Source organism: Pagrus pagrus (genome assembly GCF_965226575.1).
Source record: "Pagrus pagrus genome assembly, chromosome: 16".
Classification (NCBI taxonomy): Eukaryota; Metazoa; Chordata; class Actinopteri; order Spariformes; family Sparidae; genus Pagrus; species Pagrus pagrus.
The window spans coordinates 2,164,907-2,177,835 of NC_140200.1; the positions used below are offsets into that span (position 1 = coordinate 2,164,907).

The following is a 12,929-nucleotide window of genomic DNA, read 5'->3' on the forward strand; positions in this document are numbered from 1 at the left end:
TTGTTAGTTTGTTTTAATTTCTCAGCAGCATCACAGTCGCTCTGCATCATCCTCACGACAGAGAAGTCTCATAAAGCTGCTGACATGAGCCATGAAACATGCAATCAGTGCTATAACACTGTTATGACATTACTGCAGGACTGGTTGGTATTTTATATGATTATATCCATGTATGCACTGTGATGTGCCAAGATCACAATATGACAAAGTGCAATATCTAAATAAAACTGCACTTATTGTTTAAAATGAAATGTTGTAGAGCTGCAGGTGTTTGGCCCACAGAGCTTCTTCTCCAGATGTAATAAAACATGTGAGAAACACCACATCATCATGATTTCACTAGTTATTCAATGACAATGAAAACTGTGATGTCAAATTTAATCATCCACAATAATCACGAGTTATATCACAATGTCAAAACAATCTCAGTATCAGTCTGACCGTATCGTGCAGCCCCACCTAGAGGTCACCTGGGTCATCTGACTGTTATCTGAGGTTCCTTCATACGATTTAGTTTAAAGGGTTAATCCACCAATTTAGTGCTGCACTCCCATTAAGAGACACATAAAAAACAGACCTGATGCAGCAGTTTTCATCTTGTTTTCCTGTTTACACAGTAATCAGTATGAACACATACAAATAAAACCAAGTATTCAGAATAAATATAATTACATTTTATTCTTCACTTCTTCATTCATATTTATATTTTCCTTTAGAAGACTTATTTTACTAAATGTTCACAAACTCTACATTATGGCCGTTTTCACACGAGGACCATCATTCCTACATTAACTGATTAATTGAAATCTTAATGTCGAACACGAAAATGTATTTATTTTTAGTCCATAAACAAACAAACCAACAAAATAATAGTGCACGTGTTCAAAAAGGAAGGAGCGTGAACTTATCCTCTCCATTAATCTTTAATAATTCAGCATAAGCTTCCATATTTAATCATAACTTAGATATATTTATATGTTTATAAAGTATATGTATTATATATTTATTTATAATTTATTTCTGTATTTTAGTTTATATATTGATTACTTTTGTCTTCTATAAATTAGACAATAGTAAACAGTAAGGGTGAAACTATACATTGACCTTGATTGATGTATGGATTCAGCGATCAACAATCTAATAACAGCATCGATAGTTTTTATAAAAAACAACAGATTGTTTCCATTTAAATGTCTGGAGCATTTAAGTAATAAAACTGTCGAATCATATTTTAGTTGCTTTTTGTGAGCTGATATAAATGTAACTGATTGTGTTAAATGGACGATATCATATCATTGATCGCAGTCTCCTGTATTGAATCCAATAGTATCGTGCAGACTTTGTGATATCAGCAGATATCTTATCGTTGTCCAAAGAATCGATATAATATCGTATCGTGATGAAACTCGTGATTTAACCCTTGTGTATTTAAAAATGTGTATATTCTCAGTTGCTGTTTCTTTCTGTGTATAATTCAAAGGCAGCTGACAAATATATAATTAATGTTAAAAGGGTCAGAGTGAAGCTACAGCCTCATCCTGCACCTCCAGGCTCCTGTGTTGTTTATTTGTTTGTTTGTCTATCAGTAACAGTTAAATCCCCCTTCATACGTCACATGAACTACAGAAGTATTTTTATTTTTATTTTTATTTAATAACTGCCCGCCGGCTGAGACACCGGGCCTGTTCTGCAGCACCGGGCCGCCGGCTCCTGTATAAAGGCTGACAGATGGCCGGGGCTGCGGTGCTCTCTGGGTAATGACGGTGGAGGACGTCATCCTCCTCCCCCACACCGCCGCTCAGTGCAGCTCCTTTGCCGGTGAAACATTGGTCGGACAGCGCGGCTGCCATTTGGCGCAGATTTCAGCTACATCCGCTCACAAAGTGCGTCCAGTTATTTATTTATCGTCCTAGTTGTGAATTTTTTTTTTTAACACTCAACCGCCACAATGAGCTCAATCAACGTCAAAAAGCTGAAAGTGAACGAGCTGAAAGACGAGCTGAAGAAGCGTAATCTGTCGGATAAGGGGCTGAAGGCCGAGCTGATGGACCGCCTGCAGGCCGCCTTGGACGAAGAGGACCTCGCCTCTCCGCTCGACCCGCAGGCTGCGGGGAACGACCAGGCCGCCGACCAGGAGGGTATGGGCGAGGAGGAAGAGGGCGACGACGGCCCGATAGAAGAAAGCATGGAGGCCAACGAAGACGAGGAGGAGGAGGAGGAGGAAGAGGAAGAAGTAGAAGAAGAAGAGGAGCCGGAAAATGGAGGCGACGGCGCTGGCGTTGCCGAGGACGAGGAGATGGGTGAGGGGGAAGAGGAAGGGGACGAGGACGACGAGATGGATCCCATGCTCAAGGGAGATGTGGACGACATGGAGAAAATCGAGGCGGAGGACGGTGAGCCCGGGGACCAGGCTACAGAGGGTGAGTCGGCTCAATTTGCTATGAAAGCTGTGACTGGCTGGATGGTCTGTGGCTGGGTGTCGGTTTTTGCTACATAGCGTTAGCGCTAATGCTGCCGCGGGAGGGAGCCGGCCGGGGGGGGACCAAATTTGAATGCGTAACCGCACAACACAGCGTCCATGTTGAGCTAGATACCGTGACCTCACTTGACTAGCGAGCGTTAGCCACAAACTGAAACGGTTAGCCGGTTAGCTCACTTAGCGTTAGCATCGGTCACCACCTTGGTTAGCTACTCGATTTTCTATCGATAGTCCTGCCGGCAAAGGTTAACTTTAGCCGTATTATCTCATAATCTAACGTTGTTAGACATAGTCGACGTTAAGAAGTGATAAATACGCTCGTAATTAGGCGTAGTCCGGCGTTTCTTTTTGCTTGGTTAGCGTGTTAGCTTGCCAGCTAACCTCATTTTCTTTGTCTGTGGTGCAGTGCTAACTAGCCGATCAGCCGGTTAGCTAGTTCAGCGGTTCCCATATTGACGTTAGCTGCGGTGGCGGGTGGAGGGATGGAGGGTGGCGGTGCGCTCACATTATCACGTTTTAACCTGCGTAAAGATGGCGTAACGTGAAATGTTTGAAACGTTGAGACAAACGGACATTATTGCGGTAATTATAGGGTGTTTCCTCCCGCTCCTATCCTATTCGCGTTAATTACTCTTACTGGCATTTCCGGAATTAAACCTGAATATCTTTGACAATTAGTCCAGATGTAATTGACTTGTTAAGGGTTGGGAACTCCTGAACTAGCTAACCCAGAGCCGTGCTGTAGCCGGGTCAGAGACTGGACTGCTGGTCTAACACGTGGGTAGTTTGTGGTTTGGATAGAAAGTGTCGTCTTGTTGGGATGAATTTGGGAATAAACGGGGTAAGATGTGGGGGAGGGGGTCAGCCGAGGTCCAAGTAGGTTCTCCATCTCCTTGCATGATACATTTGTCCCTGAATACAACAGACTTGTATCTAAACCCACTGATAGCAGTATATTGTCAGCCCAGCAGGGTTAATGTCCCTTTACGTTGCAGAGACTTGCTGTTCCAGCCCCAGCACACACTGTTCACAATGTTCATTTGGACCAGCTTATATTGTAATTTACTATCTGGTCATTAGGGTTGTTGCAATTCATGAAGTATATGATTGTGTTGTTAAAGTGTTATCATGAGGTGTTACCTCTTAGCTACCTTTTTTTTTTTTTTTAAACATTGATGATTATGGTCGACAGAATGTAACTAATGAACGGGCTTTGTGGGCCAGAACCCCACTGCCAGTCCGACCTCTCTCTCACATAAAAAGGAGCACCTCATTCTATATCTTTGTTCTATTTTCAAAGGGGATGCGGACAAAGACACGAATGCTGATCAGAAGAATAAGAAGGGTGTTAAGAGACGCCGGGAGGAACATGGAAGGGGCTACTTTGAATTTATTGAAGAGAACAAATACAGCTGGTAAGGATGGGACAGAGCAAAAATGGCCTTCAGCATCCCTGAAGCGCCATCCATAGCTTTGTTGAACTGTATTGGCTTTAAGTGCCAATGCACTTATTACTAGCAGGAGGAAAACCCTCATTTTCAAGTATACTATTTATTAATGACCTTACTTTCACACACATGTTTTGAGGGTCATCCCTGACTACTTTTAAAGAGCCTTACCATTTACCTCCTTTACAGTGCCCACTCACAGTTGTGTCTTTTTAATGGACTGCATTCTGTAGCAGAAGTGCAACTATCAAGTCTCTATGAATTTCCACATCTGTTCCTCATGCCACTTATTGTTTTTGGAAAGCCCATTGTGTCCTCAAGGTGAAACAGGCTGCTAAAAGGGAACAAACCCAGAGGAAAAGTAGCAGATGTGCACTTCTGAATGGAGGGAGGGTGGGGAAGCATAGCTGAGGGGCGTGGGAGGAGGGGTCCACTGCTGCAGGGTAGCAGGAGTCCACGGAGGAGCTCGCTATTGACCGTCCATCGTTTTGCCTCGCAATGGTCCTTTTTCTTTTTTTCTTTTCCTTTTTTGTTTTGTTTGGTTGTATGATGTCCAAATGCTATTTCTGTCTCATGTATCACGTCTCGTGTGTGTATGTTAATCATGATGTGAGTGTGGGAGTGTGTGCGTTTGCAGGTGACATCATGCATGGTGTGTATGAGTTTTTGAGCGTACGTGTGTGCATACCTGTACCTACTTCTTGGTCAGTGTTTTGTTTTCATTGCGCTGTTGACACACTGTAAGGATCGACTGACAGGAAGTGGAATCTTTTTTTTTTTTTCTTTTTTTAAAATCGGATTTAAAAAAAACTAATTGGGGAAATTCTTAAACATCAAGGTGACAGAATTACAGTTGCTTTTTTTTCCTCCTATAAGCTGACAATCAAGTGTTTTTTTCCCCAAAGTGGCCATTTCAAATTGAAAATCAAGTTTTTGACCCAAAACGCATTTATCGACCCCCACGTGAAACCAGTGGCCCCTGGGCACCCACAGGCCCGTACAGCAGCAGCCGGTGTGTGGCCCGCTGGTTGACTGCATTGACTAAATGCTCCACTTCAGACACTATGTTCTCCAGTGCCCCCGTAAATCTGCCCGTAGCAACCATTCATACAGAACTCGAGGCTGTTTGAGGACAAACGCGATGACGGATGTCTTTTGGATAAGTTAGAAATACTGCAGGTGATGAGAACGGGACGATGAACCCCAAATCTGTTTCTTCCTACTAATTAATTACTGTCCTGGATCATTGCTTCAGCCTGAACAGTGCTTAAGCATCATTGAAATGTTAAACCTCTTTACAACATTCTGTGTAGTTTCTTAAGCTTCCCACTGAGAGATTTAGGTATCTGATCTCGAGCTACAGAGTTGGTAAGTTGCTGTAGCTCTCAGTACACTTTGATTGCTCATTTCAAGCAGCTAAGCATGGTGACAACTTGTACTGCATAGTAACACAGAACAGTGAGCTAGTCTTGACCTTTTCCATTTAGCGTTCCACACATGGGAAGTTAAAAATATAACTGCACCCGCCATCGCTTTGACTGACCCCCACAGCAGTCCTGGAGATCATAAACACTGATCTCTCAGGGGCGTGGTCTGCTTTGATTTGATCACGTTCACCAGTGGATAGCCTTGCATGTTAAGGCTAGCGGAGGAGCTTTCTTTCTGTGTATCTCTCACGTTTTTTAGATTTCGCTGGATACTGCAAGGTAAGTGATGTCTGCCCAGGCTCACAATAACACCAAAAAAAAAAAAAAAAAAAACTTTTGGAGGCTCGTTTTACCCAATTTACTCAATTTTGTATCGGTGCCCCTAGTCTGTCTTTCCACTTCTCTCCCCAAATATTTTTCAGCAAGTGGTACCCAAGACATCTGTATGTTCCATTCAGTTGCATTGACGTGAATATTCAAAATGACCGGATGGTGTCTCTTTGCAGGGCCTCATTTAAGTCTCCTGTGCCCCCCCTGGAGGAAGAAGATGAGGAGTTTGATGACACAAAGGTCTGCCTGGATGCCTGTAAGTGCCAATTACTACATTAAAGATTTGTCTTGTGATTAAAGATCCAACATTATTCTGCAAAGAAGACTTTGACAGTTAACTAGAACATCAACCATACTATATTTATCAGAGTCCTTTAGATAGATACACAGATTGATGAATGTGCTTTTCTCTCCTTCTTGCTCTAGATAACTGCGACCTGCACTTTAAGGTGTCACGGGACCGATACAGTGCCTCATCTCTCACAATGGAGAGTTTTGCTTACCTGTGGTCTGGAGGCAAGGGCACCTATGGTGTGAACAAGGGCAAAGCCTGCTTTGAGATGAAGGTACGGTAACGATGCTGAAGTGAAGTGTTTATAGCCTCATGTGTGACTGTAAACCAGCTGCAACATGGTAGCATTAAGACACATTGGATAATTTCGTTTGTGTGTGTTGCTTCATGTCGACAGATCACAGAGAAAATTCCTGTGAAGCACATTTCCAGCAAAAACATGGAGATCCACGACGTGCAGGTCGGCTGGTCCCTGTCTACTGGCACCCTGCTCCTCGGTCAGTGTCTTTATATACACCTCATCACTATTTTATACCGTTGGCTGTGTCATTCAGTATTATTGGAATCAAGCGTTAGCGGCAGCTGTAACTTTCCATTTGCCCTTGGCAGCGCTCGTTTCACTTGTTGCCAAAATAATTTCTACTTGACCACAGCACACATGCGGTGTACAGAAACGGAGCTTTTTAGTTTATTTATTGTCTATAATGGCTTAAACATGATTGGATATCATTCATATTGTGATACACAAAATGGTGACCCGGCCAGTGCAGCCATTTGCTTATGAGTCGTCATGTGGAATACACGTAGGGCTCAAAATACTGCAGTGTTTTAGATAAACTGAACAGTGCATTAAACTAATTGGATGTAATATGTAAGAAATTCGTCCTTGTATTAAATGTTTGGGTGTGTCTTTGCCTGAAGGTCTGCCAAATAAAAGGACACTAGAAACTGAGCCTGCTGTGAATCCTCTGTCTCGAGAGGTCCCTCTAGTGGTTGATGGGCAGCATGACATGTTAATGTAAAATGGCTCCGGCTGCATCATAGTAATGGTGGCTGGCTCGTTGCCAACAGACGAGTCACACACTGACAACGTTCGTTGACTGAGATGTGATGTGTTCATTCAATATTCTGTCTGCTGCTGCTCACAAAGTGTATTCTGTCGTTAATGTTCAGGTGAGGAGGAGCATTCGTATGGATACTCTGGGAAAGGCAAGAAGACCACCAACTGTGTGACGGAGGACTTTGGAGAAACCTACGAGGAGAATGATGTCATCTGCTGCCTTATTGTAAGACATGAAGGCTACTTGTGTTTGATCAGTTAATTAAAGTAGATGAACACCAAGCAATATTAGAATTAAAGTGTGAGATACGTACAGGATTATTCTCTGTAGAATAAGTTGACTACATATAATTAATGTGTCAGAAACACAAGAAACAACTTTGCATCTTGCTTTCTTCGTTTAGGACTTTGAGGGAGACGAGGTGGTGTTGTCCTTCGCCAAGAACGGCGGAGAGCCGGCCATCGCTTTCCAGTTTAGCAAGGACACCCTGAATGGCCAGGCCCTGTTCCCCCACATCATCTGCCACAACTGTGCTGTGGAGTTCAACTTTGGCCAGATGGAGACGCCGTACTTCCCTCAGCCCCAGGGCTACACCTTCCTCCAGCAGATCCCTGTGGATGACCGAGTCCGGGGGCTCAAGGGGCCACAGACCAAGGCTGACTGCGAGGTCAGCATAGTCTTTTCATTGTTCTTTATTGATGTTCATAACTGTAATATTCAGGAGTTTCCAAATGTTTAAAGTCCATGCTGGAGGTATTTGACCTAATTCATTCTTTACCTTTCATGTTGTGTAGATCATCGTGATGGTCGGCCTGCCAGGCTCAGGGAAGACTACATGGGTGAAGAACCATGTCCAGGAGAACCCTGGGAAATACTACATCCTAGGCAGTGACACCATTGTAGACAAGATGATGGTCAGTACTGATATACACACTTACTGCTAACTGTGTGTCTTTCTATCTGTTTCCTACTATTCCAGTTTTTTTTCAATCTAATTTTTTTCTATCATGTAATACAGATCAACAGTCTGAAACGCCAGTCGAAGGACATTACAAAACTGACCGCCATTTCCCAGCGAGCACCACTTTTCTTGGGAAAGTTTATCGAGATTGCCGCGCGCAAGAAGAGGAACTACATCCTGGACCATGTAAGTGACTGGCACTGACTCCAATCACGGCAGTTTCACAAATTAAACTGATTTGATTTGATTGCCGCGTTTTACCTTTTAAGTTGTGGAAGAATTGTGTTTTTTATCTTTAAAAAAATGTCATGTCACAGCATTTTGGACCATTATTATTTCCATATACGTTTGTGGACAAGCGAGAGCAGATAATTGATTAACAACAACCAACAAGCTCAATGACACTTGGTAAAGAAATTGACTGGGGACTAACTACAACCTTTTGATGCTCTCCATATTGATTTAACATTAATGGGGCTCAGGTGGTGCCCAAAATGGTCTGTGCCTGAAAACCCTGGACAGACATTATAAACCAGAGCATAATTGAGCCTCTTTCTCCTCCTCCAGACTAACCTGTCTGCTCCAGGCCAGAAGAGGAAGATGTGCTTGTTTGCAGGCTTCCAGCGCAAGGCGGTGGTGGTCTGCCCCTCTGACGAGGACTACAAGCAGAGAGTCCAGCAGAAGGTTGAGAGTGATGGCAAAGAAGTGCCTGAGCACGCTGTCCTCAAAATGAAAGGTAAAAAAAGAAGCTTGGGGCCATGAAGTACACTTAGTGGTTAAAACCTTTACTGGGTCACTCTTTCTGTCGACGTCAGTGCTTTTGGGTCACGTTTTTTTTCCCCTGCTTCCATTTCAGGCTTCTACTCTCTGCCTGAGGAGGGAGAGAGCTTCAGTGAGGTCATCTATGCTGAGATGCAGAAGGACGAGGCTGCCAAGCTGCTGGAACAGTACAAAGAGGAGAGCAAGACCGCACTGCCCGCTGAGAAGAAACCCAACCAGGGAAGCACTACACCAAAAAGAGGCGGTGGCCTGCGTGGTGGCGGCCGGGGAGGCAAGAACCAGTTTGGCCGTGGTGGTGGACCCGGACAGAGAGGTGGCGGCCGCGGAGGCTTCCAGAACAGAGGCAACTTCAGAGGAGGTATGATTGACATTGTGGGATATACAGAAATATTCTGCTTTAGTAAACTTATAGCCATTAAATCACATTCATCCTAATTTAAACGTCTTCTGATCTTCCTGCAGCTCCTGGCCCTCGCGGTGGCTTCAACCGCCCACCTCGTGGCTTCCTGCCTCCCCCACCCTTCAGAGGAGCCTTCCATAGCCGTGGAAACTATAACCGCGGTGGCGGTCCCATTCCCAGCCTGGGCGGATCCCCCAGGGGCGGCCCAATGAGGGGGGGTAACATGGGACCCAGGGGTGGACACATGAACAGAGGCGGCCCGATGCACAGAGGAAACATGAGCAGAGGAGGTGGAGGCAACATGAACCGTGGTGGGAACAGGGGCCATCCTGGTGGACAGGTGGGTTTGATCATGACACCTGAACATCCTGGTACCCAGTGTTTGTAAACGCCATGAAAGATGCATCATCAACACTTTGCCTTTTTTTCTGTCTCCAGTATCATCAGAGAGGTGGTAACCGTGGCAACTTCGGCAACAAGAATGGAAACTTTGGTAACAACAGGAACAGCGGCAGCTATGGTGGCAACAGGAACGGCATGGACAAGGCCCAGGCCTTCAACCAGAGTTGGCAGCAAGGGGTCAGTATTCCTGCACAATACACCAAACTACACACTGTCAGTGTTAAAGACAATACACGTTTAAGTTTAAAGTCCAAATTGTACTTGTACATGTGACTAGGACTACACAGATCCACTTAATATTTCCTACATTAGCATTTGGCAGATGGGCTCTAGCTGTAAAGGGAAACGGGCCTGTAGGTTATCACAGAACAAAGAGTTGTGTTGCTGTCATAAGACAAAGTATGATGTACTTTTAATATTCAGATGAAAATTGTGCCATACTTGTACGTATAAACTAGAACTATTAATTTTACATCCACTTTTAATCTCGACTACATCAGTACAAAGGCTTTGTGACTGTATTTCCTTTTTAGTTTTGTCCGTTTTGTCTGAACTCTGCTAAAGTTAAAGAAGCGCCCGTATAGTGACTTTCTAATATCTATCGAGGAACAGTCTTGATAAGTGAATGCATACACAGTATATGCATGTATACCTTTTGGAAGACATTCCAGTGAAAGCAGAAAGTAAACGTTGGGTCTCTTGTGTGTCCTGTTCAGTTCTGGAACCAGAAGCCGTGGAGCCAGCAGTATCAGCCTGGATATTACTAAGACACTTGTTCTAACGGACTGGTGGCCGACACGGAGACCCACCGCTAGCCACGGAACATCCCTCCACCCCGCTTTCTGATTTCTTTTCCTAGAGCCCACTTTTAATAATCTAAAAACCCACCAACTGACGACTAGAGCGATATGGAGCGACAACATTCCACGTCAGAGAGGAGACCAGCCCTGAGTGTAATTGAAGCTTTATATCTATATACATGTACAACGTGGGTTCAGTCTCATTCAATCATCTGCTTATTTCTTTTGTTGTATATTTCATTCTTTTTTTTTTTTTTCTTTCTTTTTTACCACTTTTAAATGACGTGCTTTTAAAAAAAAAAAAATCTAATGTTTGTAAAATCAGGAACCAGAAACATTTTGCCAGCCCGGCAGATGTTTGGAAAGATTTTTTTTTTTTTTTTTTTTCAGGGTTGTGTATTTTATCTGTGCTGTGATTTTTGTTCTGCTTTTTTATTACAAATTGTAAATATTTTTTTGCGTAGTTTGTATGCGAAGTTTAAGACACAGTAATGATTGAAAGGAACCTTGGCTTATTAGCGAGAAGCATGGTAGGTGATTATATTGTTAGACTGTACATGTCGATATAGTCCACTGTCAAACAGTTAAACTGAAGCTACGAATGAACTCCAGCAAGTTTTTGTCTTTTGTTCCCAGTATCAAATCTGTAACCTAAACTCCATAGACCTACAATAAACAACTTGTTGGCTTTTTTACATTCTTCCTGGCTTATGACTTTTGATTCAGTTCAAAGGTGTGTAAAAGACCTTTGAATGGGCCAAGTCCTAGTTTGCTACTTCAAACACCGAGGACGTCGGCCCCGCTACGAGCCCCAGTTTACACCTCATTAGTGAAGTATTCCCTTCAAGCGTCCTGTCTGATTCGTCGTTCCCGACCCTTTTAGCTATTCTAATGTACATTTTGCTTGAGAAAGTATTTTAGCCAAGCCATTTTGAGGATATAAGTAAGCCATTTTTAGTACTACATTATGCCTTTTTTTTTTTTTATTAAGTCTTTTAATTTATTTTTAAAATTAGGGCACTGACAACTACGCTTGATCCTCAGGAGGAAGTGTGGTTCCTAGATTGTCTTTTTAAACGGTTCCTTATAGTGCAGAAGACTTCTGAAAAAACAGCACTGGTCAGTCTAATTACTAAACCCACAACCATAACAGAATCTTTATTTTATTTTATATTATATTGATGCCATTATTTCAATTTAGAAACAAATTTCTGGTGATTCTAGTTGAGCACAAACGTGACAGAGCAGGCAGGGTTTACTCCTTCTCACCAGCAAACCTAAAAGGGCTACACAGGATCACAACACAACTTCTAGTAACGCCACCGACAGTACGTGAAGACCTCAGACTGATGGGTGGGGGAAAAGGAGAGTTGCTTTTGTGGAAGCTCTCCAGAGCTCATGATGGTGACTGTGTGGCCCAGCAATAACGGCAGCTCCTCATCCAACTGCTCATGATGTGTCCCGCCACATTGTGCTGGTAGAGGACGCCCAGCTTGTGTTTTCGACAGTAGAACATCAGCCGAACTGGAAACTAAAAACCATTACCAAACCAGTAGATCAGACAAAATGTGGTCGTGTGTGTGTCCATTGCATTTCTTTTTCTTTCTTTTTTTACCTGCCCATGTTGATATTTAATAAACATGTAAATACTTCGCCACTATTTCAACCATGCACGAATGTTCATGAATTAATTGACTTGGAGTAATAACTGTATTGTGATTAAGAAAGTGTTAGTTTGCCCGAGTACTGCTGTGTGATGACTTGTCGACTATATTTAAATGTCTGGAGAGTTTGTGCCCTCCTGTTTTATTGTACTGGATACATAAATCTAGCAGAATGCAAGCTTTGAGTTTACAGTATAACCTATAAGAACAACAGACACTCTATTTTTATCGCTTTATGTTGCAGGTTGTATATCAGGTCTTTTATGATTAAACCAACAATGCAAAAGCTTTGAGACTTTTTGAGATTTGTTGTCTTTTCTATCTGACAGTTTTTTGATATTTGTGTTAAAAAAATATTTGGGATTGTATTTTCTTTTTTAATTTGTCTCAGCTCTATTAAAGTTCAAGAAGCTGGTACACAGTGACTCTGTGGTTTGTATGAAAAAGGCTTCCCTCAGCGGTTTTCAGGTTTTATTGTCTTTGGGGTCTAAATTCATTACGTGTAATTACAAAACACGTCTTTGCAAACATTTAATAGATGCACCTTTATCCTCACAGCCAGGGCCGGTCATAAGGGGGGGTCTGCGGCCCAGCTGCATGGGGGAGCCACTGAAGCATGACGTGACGTGATGGCAGCAAACAACCACATGACCTGAGAAATTAACTGATCTAAACGACTAGCTAATGTTACGGTGGATTTCTTTGTTATGTGAGGACCATGCACATAAATCATAATGTCAAGAGGAGAAAGAGAGTTGACAAGAGCTTCAGACACAAATTACAATGTAAAGACCAACATCTTGCTGGTCCCGGCCAGGCTGAAGAGGAAAATGATAGACAGGAGGCTAAAATTACCAACCAAGAGGTAGCAAGCTTTTGTGAAGT

At 43.0% G+C, this 12,929-nt stretch overlaps 1 protein-coding gene across 1 annotated transcript; it reads left to right on the forward strand.

Annotated features, from left to right (window-relative positions):
* The first annotated feature begins 1,698 nt into the window (after nt 1-1,698).
* On the forward strand, nt 1,699-11,080 carry hnrnpub (heterogeneous nuclear ribonucleoprotein Ub). Its single transcript, XM_084377613.1, has 14 exons — nt 1,699-2,420; nt 3,780-3,894; nt 5,861-5,940; nt 6,111-6,250; nt 6,374-6,473; nt 7,150-7,262; nt 7,441-7,704; nt 7,832-7,951; nt 8,056-8,184; nt 8,566-8,734; nt 8,855-9,136; nt 9,241-9,518; nt 9,617-9,757; nt 10,297-11,080. The coding sequence occupies exons 1-14, from the start codon at nt 1,949-1,951 to the stop codon at nt 10,345-10,347; spliced, it is 2,454 nt and encodes an 817-aa protein (XP_084233739.1). The 5' UTR covers nt 1,699-1,948; the 3' UTR covers nt 10,348-11,080.
* Nucleotides 11,081-12,929: the final 1,849 nt, after the last annotated feature.